This window comes from Saccostrea echinata, unplaced genomic scaffold (assembly GCF_033153115.1).
Source record: "Saccostrea echinata isolate AGI-Se365-2 ecotype Australia unplaced genomic scaffold, CSIRO_AGI_Sech_v1 ptg000009l, whole genome shotgun sequence".
Lineage (NCBI taxonomy): Eukaryota > Metazoa > Mollusca > Bivalvia > Ostreida > Ostreidae > Saccostrea > Saccostrea echinata.
In genome coordinates, this window is record NW_026889758.1 from 52,426,143 (window position 1) to 52,443,181 (window position 17,039).

Below are 17,039 nucleotides of genomic sequence, written 5' to 3' on the forward strand. Positions count from 1 at the left end.
AAACAAGAAAGTCCTATCTTCTCTCATTCAAAAGTTACATTAGTATAAAATTCAAAATTTTTGAAAAGAAAGTCATACTTCAAGGTCATGGTCATGAGGTCAAAAATCACAGTACAGTGGATATTATAAAAAAAGTCTTCTCATATGTAATGCACATGTAAAATGTGAAAGCCCTCTCTCATTCAAAAGTTATTTATTACTAAGCTGAAATTTTGGAAAAGTAGGTCAAAACTTTAAGTTTATGGTCATGAGGTCAGAAGTCAAAGTATATTTGAAAAGGATTTGTTAATTCACATATGAAATATAAAAGCTCTATCTTTCATTCAGAAATTATTAGCAAAGTTAAAATTTTAGATTTAGGTACCCTACTGTGTAGAGCAGTTACATGTAATGAATATATTTGCAAATTTTTGTGGAATTCTAGCCAAAAGACAAATTCATGGAACTTTTGTTTTATTTATTTAAAAAAGCTATTTTAGTACTTCAGTGCATTGATTAAAATTTTGACAATGTTGCATGAAAGATTTTAATTTAAGCTTCAGATCTGTTTAGTAGGATTCCTCTCCTTCATTTCAGAATTCACTTTTATATTGATTTGAAACCCGGCCAGGCTAATCTTGTTTTTCTCTTTTATTTGAACTAAATTTCATGATGTTTGATTGAAATTAGAACACTGGAGGGTATACTGGAGAGGTGAAGATTAAGACTGCATTTTATAGGATTCTGTCAATTTTTCACAGAGTAATGGCTATCGTGGACATAAATTCAACATATTTGGAAAGCATTTATTTTACGACTCTTGGTGTAATAGCAGTTTTCAGAAAATGAGCTAGCTCCCACTTATGTTGCTGGATGTTCTGTAGCAACTAATTCATTAACATCTATTACCTGTAGATTTGTTTAAATGTCACCATTTAAAAAAAATTGTTTAAAAAAAGCTTAATTTAAAACATCCCAGATGGGCTTTTGGCTTTTTTTCCTTACATATTGAGTAGATATATCCACAATTTTAATTTAGACCTCTACTTCAATTCTTTGTAAGAACACCATGTATAAAGTTTCGTGTCGGGGGTTAAATTTCTATAACAGCCTCTATGAGAGCCAGTGATAATAAAATAATAATAATAATAATTTCGCAGGACAGCACATTTTACAATAATTTACATAACTAGTTTACATTGTGGTCCCAAAAAGCATATTGAAGACATCTACTAAAATGGCCAATGGTTCCAGGAAGGGGGGGGGGGGATAGCAGAAATTTAACATTTGATAATGGGATTCGCATTCTGTATCCATTTTTAAAATTTAATTAACCACTGAATAGACATCTTAGCATAGTTTTCAATTTTGCTATCAGATTGGAGAATGAGAATACTAAATATGTGTACTCAAAGCCAAAGAATTGAACCCCAATATTTTGCTCTTGTATCATCCAAAATGAAGGTCTTGTGTCCCCGCGTCTTCATTTCCTCATATGAATGAAAAATGAAATTACATATTGACGGATCAGAAAGTCATTAAATAAGCTACTCTGGCATGGAAAACGAGGTAATTATCTTAGTCTTTAAAGTGCCACAAGTCATAAGAGTACAGCATTAGATATGAGTTCAAATTTGGTCTTGCTTTAGTCCCAGAAAAACAGCCTGTTGCACTGTAGGAGAATTTATGCTGAGTTTCCGTGACTTCATGAGAAGATATTATTTCTAACTAGTTCTTTCCAACTGCTAGGTAATGGATGATTGACCTCTCGGTTTTGAATTGTGTGACATAGACAAATACACAGCCTTCTCGATTGTGTGTACTTTAAAAGTTTTAAATAAATTTTTTTTTCTTACCCTGTTCAAATGAAAACATGGATCATGTGAGAAGTTAAAGGCCGTATTATGGAATTTCTGTCAAATTTACACTGCAGGGATTGGTATATGTGAGAATAAGCTTATATAACTATGGAATGCATTTTGAAGTGTTTAGAGATTCTATCATAGTAAGTTTCCAGACTTGTTTTTATGTTAAGGAATGGTTTTTTTGTGAAATTTAAGTCTTAAAACTGTCTTCCAATTGTCTTTACAAGTAAGATTTCAAAATAGTTGACATATTTCATTTATGAATGTGTGTAAAAGAATGAAATCACCCTATCAAAGGATTAATACAGATGATAGTCAGTTTGCTCATTCTGAATTTAAAAGAAAATCATAGAATCACACTATATTTGTACATATAGTAAGGAACAAGATCAAAAGTTCAGTGTCTGAAAAAAATAAATTCACATAGTTTTCATCAAGATCCCCCTCCTTTGTCCCTCAAAACTAAATGAGATGAAATGTGGATTGAAGGAACTATATACAGTAAAAGCATATTTTTGCCCCCTATAAAAGCCACATTTGAAAATCTCCATAATAAAAAAAAATGTACACAATTGTATATATTGTATGAAAAATCCAAATTAACATAAAATACTTCGGTTTGGAAGTAGCTTATTGGCAATTTGAGTTTTGGTGATGTCACAAACTATTTGGATTTTCTGATATTTTCAAGAAAAAGGACAAAATAAACAAAATTTGTTCAATTTTGACCTATAGATTTTATAGAGTGCAAAACTGCCCCAGAATAATATTCAAATATTTCATTGATGTTATAATTCTACGTATTATATCAAAAGATTGAGTGGAGCAGACCTGCGCTTGATGACTTTTAATCAAAATATCAACATAAAAACACTTTTTTCCCTACCAAAATCATGATCATAATTTTGAATTTAAGTCATCTTCCTGACTTCATATTTAACATGTGGTGTTATTGCTGATGAAAATGGACAATGCTTTAAAGTGTGCAGATTTCCCTCCTGTTTAAAACACAATTATATATTTCTTCATCAAAGTTTAATTTAGGGGGCTGGTATTGGTCATTGCAGAATATAGTCCTTTGATTATTCAGTAACAGGGACATATTTACCAAATATTATATACATGCCTTCAAATAATAGTATTTCTTACACTTTTACTAACATATATTTCTTTAATTTATTCATAGAAAGAAAAATTTAAAATACAAATAGCATAAAGTTTCATGTACAATATGTACTTTTTGTGTAGCTATCAATGTCGGACAAAACCGTCACGGTAGCTGAGTCGGTAGAGCGCTCGCTCCGTGATCGGAAGGTTCTATATTTGAATCATGGCCTTGACTGACCTAAGTCGATAAAAAATAGGTAGCAACTGTTCCTTCACCAAGCACTCGGCACTTTGAAGTGAAAGTTGCAGGTCATTTGGATGAGACTTTAAAAACCGAGGCCACGTGTCAGAGTAGGCCCTGGCACAATAAAGAACCCTCACTGCTCGTTGGCCCTGAGTGCTGAGTAAAGGTCTATATTTGAAGCCCTTCACCGGTATATGGTGACATCTCTATATGAGTGAAAAATTCTCTAATGGGACGTAAAGCAACATACAATCAATCAATCAATGTCAGACAACAAAAACTTTTGGGGCTCTTCATTCTTTATCTCCCCTTTACACTAACTATTTGAACTGTTTTTTTTTTAAAATATAGATCTTTTGATCTAGTACCTAAGTTCATCATCTTAAAGCTTGATGTACCCATGAACAAAAATCTTAAAAGTACTAATTATAGAATAGAACAAGGAAGCTGTCTACAAATGTACATTACATGTTATCAAAATTGTAATTTTTGCCAAAACACTGCAAAATTTGTACCAGATGAAAATTAATTTAGCCACAGTAATGGGGGGGGGGGGTCATAAGGGATTGCTTAGTGTAAGATATACAAATAAAACAGCAGTAATATTCTCATACAATACAGATGGTGGTCATAGCAACTGAGAAATAATGCCAAATGTGATTGTAATGTAATGTAATTGTAATTGTAATTGTAATGTAATTTCACTCATAAAATTTTTCAAAAATATGAAAAATTACAACTTAGATTTCAGGATGCACTGTTTATGTATGAAGAATCCATTGTTATTCCTACAAACTTTTTTGTTTTCAACTCAGCTATAACTCGCCTATAAGATCCATTGTGCAACAGTTGATGTTGGACAAACAATTCATGGTAATAAAGTCACAGTTATAAATAGCTATAACAAGGGGAACAGTTAGACTTTGGCAAGAAGCCTGCATTCTTAAACATGCAGATGGACAATAAACATAGATTTAGACTCGAGTCAAAGCAATTATTCATTCAATTTTTAACACATTAGGGACCCATGCATTCATGAATATATTTCATGGAGATGTATTGAAATGTCTCTAAGTAAACATACCCATTGTATATGATTAGCTGTTGTTCATTGCTTATTAAGTTTATTTTAAATCTGTATCTCTCACTGGTATGAAGATCCATACCAAAAAAGACCAATCTTAGAAACTCTCTTGACATGTTTGAAGATCCATTATACAAAAATCCACACAATTCTATAAATCATTGTGCCAGGCATCATCTGTCTGTCTGTCCGACCTTCTTTCTTGATAACAGTTAAAGGTAGGGATTTGATATTTGGTTCATGTATTGCTTAGAACAATGGCTAAATACCAAGGTTACTGACTTGGTGACCTTTGAACTTGACCTTTGACCCACTTTTCAAAATACAGCATAATGCCATTATATATACACATTATTATTTGACTTTGAGAGGTAAATCTGTGCTGTTTGGACTATAATGCCAGTATGCATCTTTAACAAATGTGACCACCCGTTAGCTTTATGTATGTCTTTAATGTTGCGACGCACACATTCTTTTGAACACTTTAGTTATATTTGGTCATTATTGATAGCTAGTGTAAACACAGCATCTGCTGCGATTTTGCCATGCACCCACAATGCAAATGTGGCCACTGTTAAGTATATCATTTCATGGTATTACATGTACCTCTTTAAATCTGCTTTAAATAACATCCAAGTCCAGACTCAAAGCAATTACTCTTGCATGCTTGTGAATTAAACTTTCCTGAGAACTTAACTCATTACTTTCAATAACTGTTCATTTTCTCGTTAACATTATTGTATTAACGTATGTATAATGATTGCTTTTTCAGTCCAATTAATAGCCAGACAAGCCTAAGTGGCCTGAGTCGACAAAGTGAGCAGGAAAGAAGTGATGGTCCCCTGGATTACCAGTACAAATACACCCCTTACCATGAGATGCAGGAGTCCCCCGCCAAGATCAGGTGGAGCCAAGCTGTCAAGAGAATTAACACCGAGCTTAATAAGGTAATCCTGTGTTGATTTATGGCACTGTATACTGGGAAACTAAGTTTATCCCCATGCAGTTTAATTTCATCCAAATGTAAATGAATTTAGAAGTAATTTTGCATTTTTAAATTAATGCAAAGTAATTAACTATTCTAGACTTCAATACATTTTATTAACTGGGTTTTCCATTGGGAAAAAGCTGATTGTTGAAATGATGAAAATTAGGAGACAGATGGGCAGGTGACTGCCAAAAGGGTACAGCGCATATTTGTTCAGAAAACTCCTCTCACAGTTTTCAATATATGTTTATACACTGTATTTTGCCAGTCAAATTTGTACATAATATCAGATATGTGCTTAATACTTGAATTTTGATTTTTGATAATTTATGAGAAAATTCCCAGTTGTTGAACTTAGTCAGTTGCTATAAAGGTACATTATTTGTCCAAATAACTCCTCCTAGTAAAATTTTCAAAATATTACAAAAATACCAGCTGTTGATTTTTATGCAGAATTGTTTATTGAGTACATCATTAGTCCGGAATATTCCTCCTACAGTTTTCAAGATAGAAAGGTATACTTTGCAGATTGTACAAATACTGTACGTGTACATAAATTGGCGTATTCAAAATTTAGTGAAATCACTGGGTATTGAGTTGTTAGCGTATTCATGAATTAGCGCTACACACAAACGCACCATATATTGTATTTATAAATGATTTATTAATGGTAATCATAAATTAGCGCATCGTTGTCCACGCCAAAGTCGCTAAAATGTGAAGCCCGCTAAAATATGAAGCCGGCCATTTTTAATATTTTAAGTACACATACAGTATCAGAGATGTACATGGTAATCGGATATTTATTTTCAACTATTTATGAGAAAATACCAGTGGTTGAACTTAGTCATTTTGATGCAAAATATGCTCATAGGGTATGTTATTATTGTAGGAGTGTCACCTCCTACAGTTTTCAGAATAGAAATTTTTTTAAAAAATAATTTATTTGAGAAATACCAGTACTGTCACATTGACAGCATTGCCCTTGTTGAATATTTCCATTTTAAAATTCACTTATTAAGGATGAGGTTGAAAATAAAGCAGGAGCAAAAATTTCCCAGTATGCATTATTAATATTTCAATTTATAAAAGGATAGTTCATTTTTCTGAATACAAGTACCATGGAATGTAATGAAAAAAGATGGAGCTAGATACTTGAGTTAAGGTAAGTACTGTGTGTTATAACCCTGTTTTTGAAGGGACTCTGTCAGTGAAATGAGGATGGAGGGATGGTATTTACTTTCTTATCAAGTTTATGTCTTTAAGTAAAGAACAAGAATTAATTGCAGACTTTTTGCAGATCAGTATAAGAAATTGGTGTTTGACAAAGGCAATGAAAAGTATAAGTATAGACAGTTTCGAAAGAAAAATCCGTTTTAAGATGGTATTAAATCAAAATAAAGACCACAGTAAATTACTGGGTGTTTCAAAGATTTCTTTGTTATATATGCAATATGGATCATGGATTGAAACATTTCTTTTCCAAAAAACCACAAAATGCCAACTACTACATAAGCAACTTAGAAGAGCATCAACTTTTAAGAAATTATGCCTTATTAAACCTTAGAAAGAAGGTAAAGCAGTTACTTCTAAAATGAGAGTTCATGTGAATGGAACCTCTCTGAAAGGAGTGATGTCTATGTTTAGTTACATCTATGAAACTTGCAAGTGTCATTGAATCTAGACTTAAATATCAGGGGTATTGATCTTCAATGGTATTATGTATGCATGAGTGGCAGACTTTCAGTTATTTCATCGTAAATTTGAAGACAAAACATGGAGATCACACTAGAATTTGAGATGGTCCATTGGTTTCTTCGGAAGAAGGTGTGTTTGTGTCAGTAAGGATGACATAGGATCCACATTTAGATTAGAGGACAGAGATTAAGGATCTGAAGGATTTGGAAGATTAAGATTAATGCTTCATTAAGCGGTCATGTTTTAGTTTTTTTAAAAAAAAAAAGAGGAAAAAAATACTGAAAAGCCTCTGTATTTGAAATATATGGATATACAGTAAAACTTGCTTAAATAAGGAAGTCCCAAGAGACTGTGAATTTTTTGTTCCATTTCAATAAAGCAATTCTTTTTAAATGTATCCCTAAGATAGAGTTATGATATGAGGGATGGGGAAAATAGAACTTCCTAATATTGCAGAGATTTCCTTAAATCAAAGTTCTTTATGAGTGCAATCTGATTAAAATTAGATTTTTGATTCGCTCCGAAATTCTAATAGTCACTACACAAAGCAACTATCAAAATTTTGGAGCAAATCAAAGATCTGATTTTAATCAGATTGTTATATTGAAACCTTGTCATTAAGGGCCTTTTATAAGAGAGATAACTCTGAAAAGTCCTAAATTTTTTGGCTCTCTTTGAATGTTATTTCAGGACAATTACTTCCTGAATCTCTGTGAAAAATGGTCTCTTTGATATATAAGGCAAAATGAGATTAAACATTGCTGGGAAATTGGAGTGAATCGAATAAAGCTATCCATGGAAAAATTTGCACAAAGTGATTTAAGAGATCAAGTTAATTAGACTGAAAGCTGCTGAAAATTGGATAGGACTGCCATTCTTGTCTTTTGTCTTTTCTGAAAAATCTCTCATTTGAATATAATATGGTCAGTGACATTTATGCAACTTGAACATTGATCTTATTAATTCTGAAAGAGTGATAATGCAAAACAGATAGAGGAATATTTTGGTTGCATGCAGAGAACAAAATCTTCTTCAAATGTCATGTGCTGTCTTATAAGGAAGTAATTATAGGCTTAAACCCAGGAGTAAAGGAAAACTGGTTGTCTTTACAAGGCAGATTAAACTTGTGTCCTTTTGGGTTCCTTTGGGCTCTTGCACCTCAATGAGTAAATGGAAATGAAAATATCTTTAGCAGACATTAAATAGTTAGTCTGTGAAAAGTAGGATGTGCTGACTTTCTTAAGGCATGGGGGTGAGCAGTTCAAAAAAGTAGCTACTAGCTGGGAGCTACATGTAGTAACAGTAACAAAGTTAACAGCCCATGGACTATTGGCAGTATATGCACACAATGGTTATATTCATCTTTTATTATTATCTGTCTTTATTCAAGCAATGATAATTTTAAAGAACATTTGTCCTAGACAAAATGTTGAATTATGAATAGTCAAAAAAGGACTGCAGGAAATAGTACTAATCAATTTGTCACTCAGAAAAGACTATTGCTATATCAATGTACAATATGCGTATTATGTTAAAACAGATTGAAGATCTTGACTTGGCAATTAAATCATAAATTGGTCGATTAAATATTGACACTTGTGCAATGACTAATGCAGTTATACTTTCATTTTGGATTTACTTTAGCCTGGTTGGCTAACACATCTTTTTATTTTTGCTTGCTTGAACTCTAAAATTGGTAGCCCACTGTGCGTCAGGCAATGGTAATCACATTACCCCTAAAGTTACTATTGGGCTTCTCTCTTTGGTGAATGCAGATAATCATTGACAAAACTTGCACCCCTGTTGTAAAGGTCTCTTTATCTTGAATGAATGGATTCTTTCCTGCTCTCATGGTTGTTCAATTTCTTTTGAATTATAATATTCTTTAATTTGACAACCATGCATTATGTGCATTAAAAAAAATTCAAGTACGACATGTAGCTACTGTTCATATTGTGATTCTCTGTGCACACCCATTTGTTTATATATACTGGTAAACAGATCATGCAGGTTCCCTAGCCATTAAGGTGCACTTCAGAACCCATCACTTCAAGTATTGATAACTGCAATATGTTTATCAAGGCGACAGTTATGAAGTTAGGACAGACTGAAATTGATATTTATTTTGCAGACAGACAGAAATTAATATTTAACTGGTTGATTGTGATTGAAAATTGATGAGTTCCCTTTTTCTCATATTGATTCTTATTAAACCTGCTCAAGTTTCAACATAAAAAATGAAAAAAAATCCTTTCTGTATTTAAATTTAATTGGCTCTCTGAAGATTTTTTTTTTTTTTTTGGCATTGCATTGTATCATATAGTGTTTTTTTTTCTTCTTCAAAAACAATATTTTCTCATGATTCATGCATTTTTTTCCCCCATAAGAATCATGGTATAAAAGAGCCGAATTTGTATAATTTATAGGAGCTTCAGCAAGTCTTGTAAATCCTCTAGTAGTGTATGAAGTAAAGACTATTTTGAGAAGGTTATGAGGATGTGGTCAGTGATAATTAACTGATACTTAAGTATTTTAAATCATTAATTGTCTTTTGATTGTTCTTCAGTTAAATATATAATACCTGACTTTCTTCCTAAGTCAAAAATAAAGGGGGGGGGGTTAAAATTTGTGTTATTCAAATGATTTTCATCATGACAAGTCATACAAGTGTATTAGCAAGAAGGTGAAGTTTCATTTTTTCTTTTGTTAAAAAAAGATATACCTTGAAATTTTTGTCTTTTTAACATTTGTTTGAATGCTTCCATGTATCATAAAATATTAAATGTAAAGCATGTAACAGCTGTATTGAGATTTTGTGTATTGAGAGAATGAGTCATTGAATCACAGGGACAATAGACCCTCCATATGTTGCATTCAAATGTCACTCTTATCAAATATAGATTTTGATTAAAAATGAGATTTATTATGAAATGTAATGGTACATAATGTGTAGCAGTTATCAATTTAGGAGAAATTAATAAAGGGGTTAATTTCAGGGCAGTTGGAATGAGAAAAATAGTGAATGATTCATCTGAAATGTCTGAATTGGTTGATTTCAAAAATTACACGTAGATTTCGAATATGTGTTTGACCATGCAATGGTTAAAGATGGGGAATATTATACATTTGTTGAATTAGAGTTATAGAGATATATAAAGATTTATTCACCTAAGAAAATTATATTGCCTGAGGGCAAAGCCCAAGGGAAATGTGTCATTTTTCTGTAGGGTTAATAACATATTTTATCTGTCTTACTGTCCAAGGCTTTAAATCTGGTCACAGACTTGAGCTACAGAGATAAAAACTATATACTTGGTCAAGATAGTGTCAAGGTCAAAGTATTATGCAAAGACAAGATCATAATGCCAAGATCAATTTTCAGATGTTTCAGTCATTGTAGTCCACGTGTTGCACAAATGTATCATGTTTACTTCTATTAAGTTACTTATTAATTTTTTTCTGTGAAGGATAATGGGGATCAAACTACAATTTTTAATGGTCGCAATTTTAATGACATAGAAATAAAATTGTAGGCATGTATAAATCAGATCTTTAAGTAGTTATGCTTGTGCTACTTTTAGGTAGGTTAAAACTAAAATCTTCCTCTTAAGGACCCTTAATACACTAGAGGAAACTATTTTTTGGACATTGAGAAAATTATTGTGAGTAAAGGTGTAAGAATTGAGCTTATCTATCTCATTTTCAACAAAGAGTGCCATGCATTTACCCCCAGGAAAAATGTTTAAAGACAATGAAGTATTGATAAACATAAATCACTGTTGTTTACTTAAGTTGGCAAAATACCTGCAAATGAAGTGTTCTATCTATTCATCTTGGCCATTAAAGTGTTATGAATGCTTGATTTGATCACACATTAAGTAATAAACTGTACATTTCAATTTATTTTATTCTTGATCAAAGGGCAGATCACTCTATCTGCATAAAAGTACAAAAAATTAGAACTCTCACGTGTGCAGTGTATAGAGGGCTCTTAATACCTTTTAATTTTATTTTTGCTGTATTGAAGCTATGAGATCAGAAGAAGAATCATATTGATTTCAGAATCAACAAGTCAATTGTCAAAGACAGCCATAGGTGTCAACACTGTTATAGGCACAATTAAAAGAGGTCAAGGGCAATGTCAGAATTTAGCAACGATGTGGAAATTAAATAACACACGTAAAATATAGTTATGAAAGAATATTTTTTTTCTCTTGCTGCTTCTACTTCCTAGCAATATATACATTGGAAGAAGACTTCTGACTTAATTAAGGGTCAAATATTTAAAGGTCAAGGCCAAAGGCTGCAGTAAATTTAATTTAAGACCAGAGTCTGGAAAATAAATCCAAAAAAATATTGAATGTTATTTGACAAAAGATAATAATCAAACATCAAGAATATGGAGGCTAAAAGATATTAATGTTTTGAATACCACATATTCAATATTTGTGATATTGGGTTCTTGGAATAAAATCAACTAAAAATTTCATAATGCTTTTGCAAGTGTTATTCCATTTATTTGCAAACCTCATGTTATAAAAACAAATTTTGAAATGTGTGATAGGATTTTGTCAATGAGATATGACTGATGGATTTAGGTGTCACACAAGAAAAATTACCCTCCAGCTGTGGGATCAAGACCATCTTATTTGTCATGATTGTTCTATTCCATTCCGTAAGCCCAGCCTGGACAAGTAGAAGTAGAAAATAACAAGCTCAGCAATTATTAAAAACTTAAATTGATTAGCTATCCTGCTGCCTTTGAAGTGTGATCACTTCTGATGGGATGTGTGGTTGGCTGTTTTAGACTTCTTGTTTTAGGTTGTTGAGATGGAATTGATTGAAGGTCGACACTTATAACAGGCAATTTTCTTGTGTCCAAAAAATAATACATAAAATATATATTTAATAAATCTAAAGAATTAAAATCACTTCTAAATTCAAGCCCCTCTTTTAGGAAGGTTCGGGGTATAGACAGTGTTCCTATAATAGGTTTAAGAGTTTGCATGAAAGATTCAGATTCTGATGAATTACCAGATCCTGATGCAAAAACAAAAAAAAAATGTTTTAATAGTATACAAATTGAAAAGAAGATGCAAAATTTAAAAAAAAATCCTACTCAGACAATTTTTATGCCCCCATAAAGATTTGGGGGCATATGTTTTGCTCTGTCCATCCATCTGTCTGTCTGCAAAAACTTAAACCTTGCCCATAACTTTTGAATGGCTGGTGTGAGTGTTTTTATATTTCACACTTGCATTCCTTGTGACAAGACCTTTCTTTGGATACCAGCATATTTGACCTCTTGACTTTGGAGTTTGACCTAATTTTGCAAAATTTTACCAAACTTTAACCTATCTTGGCCATAACTTTGGAACAGTTGGTGCTAGGGCTTATATTTTTCACATGTCTTCCATGCTTTGGGTACCAACATTTTTTTTTACCTTTTGACAAATTGTCTCTGAAGTGTGAACTTCTTTGAAAAACTTTAACCTTGGCCATAACTTTTGAACAGTTGATGCTAGCTGGGCTTTTATATATTTCACATGTATATTCCACATGACTAAGACCTTCATTTGGGTACCAACATTTTTGACTTCATGACCTTGACCTTGGAGTTTGACCTACTTTTGAAAAGCTTTAACCTTAGTCATAACTTTTGAATGGTTGGTGCTAGGGCTTTCATATTTCTCTTATTCATTCCTTGTACAGGACCTTTCCTTTGATTTTTGACCTCATGACCTTGATCTTGGAGTATGACTTACTTTTGAAAACTTAAACCTTGGCCATATATTTTCTTAATGGTTGCTGTTTGGGATTTCACATGTGTATTCATTGTGACAAGACCTTTCTTTGGACACCAATATTTTTGAACTCATAAACTTAGAGTTTGACAAATATTTGAAAACCTTTTACCTTGACCTTGAGCTGCCATATGGGGGGGGGGGGGACATCAGTGTTTCATGTTTCACAAACCCATCTTGTTATTATTCACATTAAAAATGACCAATGGATGACTAATATTTTTACATGATATTGCATGCAGCAGAACCAAAGGTTTTTTTCATGGACACATTGTCATGTTGACAGTGAAACTCCAAGACAAAGCACTGAAAGAATGTATCATATTAAATTTCAAATGGATTATATCATCAGAAATGGAAATTGTATCATCCTTGGTTTATCCTTTGTGAGTTTCCCAAATATGTCCCTTTAAGTGAAGATTAACAAAGCACAAAACTTAAATCATTCATGGGCTTTTGATAATATGTTAATATTTTTGGACAGGGAAATGAAATTCAGACAATACATTCAATAATAAATACAAGTTTTTCCCTTAAAATTTTATCGACAATTTAATCCATGCAGCAGGCAGACTGAAAAGCAAAATTGATCCACTGTATTAAATGGATAGTAAAGACATAAATTACGAATAGATCTATATCTGGAAAAATAATGATTAATGTTGATTTTGAATATAGGTAAACAAAGTTTTAATGTGTATATATGTATAGAGAACAGCTATACAGGGATTGAAGAGAGTAAGGGAGATGCAGATGATACTAAGGGCGACTACAGAAAGGAGAAGATATATGTAGCCAGCATTGTGACAGCTGCGTAACACAGAGTGACAGAGAGCACTTACTCGCTGTTTTTATTGATGCTGTGATATTCGCAGCTGAAGTTGTTGCAATCTCTCCTGTTTTTGTTCATAGGTGTCCTGTTTTATTTTCCGCAGCTAGTTATCCATTTTTCAAGCTGTTTAAGTGATTAACTGGTGGTTATGGAATTACTGCACTTTATTGTCAAGAGGAATTAATAATTGTGCTTTGGAGCTTTTATGGAATAGTTGAGTTCTACGCAATGTTTTAGAGTTTTTATTAGGAATTTCCTTGTGTGGATGTATGAAGTGCCTTATGCATGTATCCTTTTCTTGAAGCAGTCATGGTTTTGGAATATTTTAAGGTCCATCATAATTTTTTTATTTTAAGACTTGCTTCTAATATGTTGTCCTAATATATAACTGGTTGATTATGAATCAAATTGAAAATTAAACTTCATGCTTTATACTGACAAACTTTTCAAAGAAACTTAATTTAGATGGAGTAAAAATTCTTAATGATCTTGAAAGTTAATTCTGTTTGCCTGTAATTTTCTTGAAGCTTGTTTTCATAGCATAATTTTTCTTTTAAAAAAATTTCAAATCAAACATGTTTTTAAATTGAAGTAACAATATATTTGACAGTTCATGTCCTTTCTACAGAATGTGCGTTGCTCAATTGTTCAAGCATTCCAATCTGAAGTTAATGTTAATTCCCTGTGGTACTGCAGTTTGTGTCAATTGATTATCAATGGTCAGAACTAATTTAAGAGATTCACATTCCTTGGTCTTCTGTAAGATCAATTGTTTTTAATGAATATGCAACCATTTACATATGTTTCTGCCATTGTGTCAACATATTTCAGCAAACAGACACAGCTTCATGCAACAAAAAAAGCTTTGATTTTCCCCCCACATTTTGTTGAAGTAAGTATACAGAATGTATACTTAAATAGTTTAACTTGTCATAATGCAGTGCTCCAAGATGATATAATTAGGTCTTGCCTGGACAAATTGAGGTTTGTCATTGAAAAAATATATCTATGTGATTATAAGTCTAGCATCATAATTATGTCACCCTGAATGTAGTCAAGGGGACGTCATGTTGTTTCACTAAATTTGTTAGCAGGAGTTCTCGCAGATGCATGGCATTTGTGCAGTAAAAAAGGAGGAAGGTCAGGTTGGGATGACATGCACTATTGCTAGGAGTGAAACGGTTCACCGCGGTATCGATTCACCGCGGTATTTTTTCTCGGTTTGATACATGGTCCAAAATCTCTATTTTTGGTTCGGTTCATTTTCGGTCGGGATCATTATTCAGACAGGTTAAGCATAGGTAAAAACATGTTACTGGGCATAAATAAGTATTTAAAACGTAAATTTGTGGGGACTGATAGTTTGTAAAATAATCTTTAACAGTCAAATCTTTCTAATCAATAACTTCTAGTCAATTTGCACGTAAATTAAGTGACTAGATTTAGTAAAGGAAACATAAAACTACATTGAATTTGTTTGTTTTTATCAAAATGTATCGTATCAAAAATAACCGTACCGAGACAAAATTATATGGTACGTATCGTACCGTGAAGGAGGCGTATCGTTTCACCCCTAACTATTGCTTACAATAGCAAAGTTTCTAGTTATGTCACCATGACTCTGGTGGCTTGTATTGCTTTCAATAGCAAAGTTTCTATGTCACCATGAATGAAGGGATACACTATATATTGCTTGTAATAGCAAAGTTTCTAGTTATATGTCACCTCAAACAAAGTCAGGGGATATTGTTATAATGTTCCTAGTACATGTAATTTTACATGAATGCAGGAATTATTGCAGAGGACTTGAATAATTTTAATGAAACTGCACTGAAATGAAATTAATTATTATCACCAAGTGTAGCTGTGCATGCAACATTCAAAATGACCACCATTGCCATGGAAACATTTTTAAGAAAGTTCAAGATGATAAATATGCTATTGCTTGCAATAGTAGACTTTCCAGATTTATCCAAAACTAATTTGGCCACTTTTAGTCAAACTTGGTTTGAGTCAGTTGGAGCTCTAAATATGAAATTGATGAACTTCCTGATCATGTACTTTCACCAATCAATATTTTCTTGAATGAAGAAAACTATAAAAGCTAAACACAGGGATGACCCCAGCTGTCCTCAAACATGGCTGCCACAGAAAAACGATATGATTGTTTCAAACTTGTTTAATTTTTTTATGCAGAATTGAAAAGCAGGTCAGTTTTTAAATTTCATTTTTAGCTCACCTGAGCCGAAGGCTCAAGTGAGCTTTTCTGATCACATTTTGTCCGTCGTCCGTCCGTCCGTCTGTCTGTCTGTCTGTCCGTCCGTCTGTAAACTTTTCACATTTTTGACTTCTTCTCAAGAACCACTGGGCCAATTTTGACCAAACTTGGTACAAAGCATCCTTGAGTGAAGGGAAATATAAATTGTTAAAATGAAGGGCCAAGTCCCCTCACAAGGGGAGATAATCAAGAGAAGACAAAAATAGGGTGGGGTCATTAAAAAATCTTCTTCTCAAGAACCACAGGGCCAGTAAAGCTGAAACTTATATGGAAGCATCCTGGGGTAGTGTAGATTCTAAATTGTTCAAATCATGACCCCCGGGGGTAGGGCGGGGCCACAATGTGGAATCAATGTTTTATATAGAAATATATAGGAAAAATCTTTAAAAATCTTCTTCTCAAGAACCACTGGGCCAGAAAAGCTGAAACTTATGTGGAAGCATCCTGGGGTAGTGTAGATTCTAAATTGTTCAAATCATGACCCCCGGGGGTAGGGTGGGGCCACAATAGGGAATCCAAGTTTTACATTGAAATATATAGGAAAAATCTTTAAAAATCTTCTTCTCAAGAACCACTGGGCCAGAAAAGCTGAAACTTATGTGGAAGCATCCTGGGATAGTGTAGATTCTAAATTGTTTAAATCATGACCCCCGGGGGTAGGGCGGGTCCACAATAGGGAATCCAAGTTTTACATTGAAATATATAGGAAAAATCTTTAAAAATCTTCTTCTCCAGAACCACAGAGCCAGAAAAGCCGAAACTTACGTGGAAGCGTCCTGGGGTAGTGTAGATTTTAAATTGTTCAAATCATGACCCCCGGGGGTAGGGCGGGTCCACAATAGGGAATCCAAGTTTTACATTGAAATATATAGGAAAAATCTTTAAAAATCTTCTTATCAAGAACCACTGAGCCAGAAAAACTGAAACTTATGTGGAAGCATCCTGGGATAGTGTAGATTCTAAATTGTTCAAATCATGACCCCCGGGGATAGGGCGGGGCCACAATAGGGAATACAAGTTTTACATTGAAATATATAGGAAGAATCTTTAAAAATCTTCTTCTCAAGAACCACTGAGCCAAAAAAGCTGAAACTTATGTGGAAGCATCCTGGGATAGTGTAGATTCTAAATTGTTCAAATCATGACCCTGGGGGTAGGGC

The 17,039-nt window shown here is 33.0% G+C and overlaps 1 protein-coding gene across 4 annotated transcripts in view; it reads left to right on the top strand.

The window, feature by feature from the left end:
- LOC133183092 (protein unc-13 homolog A-like) overlaps positions 1-17,039 on the top strand; it is a 107,947-nt gene that overhangs the window by 43,831 nt on the left and 47,077 nt on the right. For all 4 annotated transcript variants that reach the window (XM_061318038.1, XM_061318036.1, XM_061318037.1 and 1 more), the window contains exon 10: positions 5,052-5,226. In XM_061318038.1, coding sequence (XP_061174022.1) covers positions 5,052-5,226 — 175 coding nt within the window. The remainder of the gene's footprint in view (positions 1-5,051; positions 5,227-17,039) is intronic.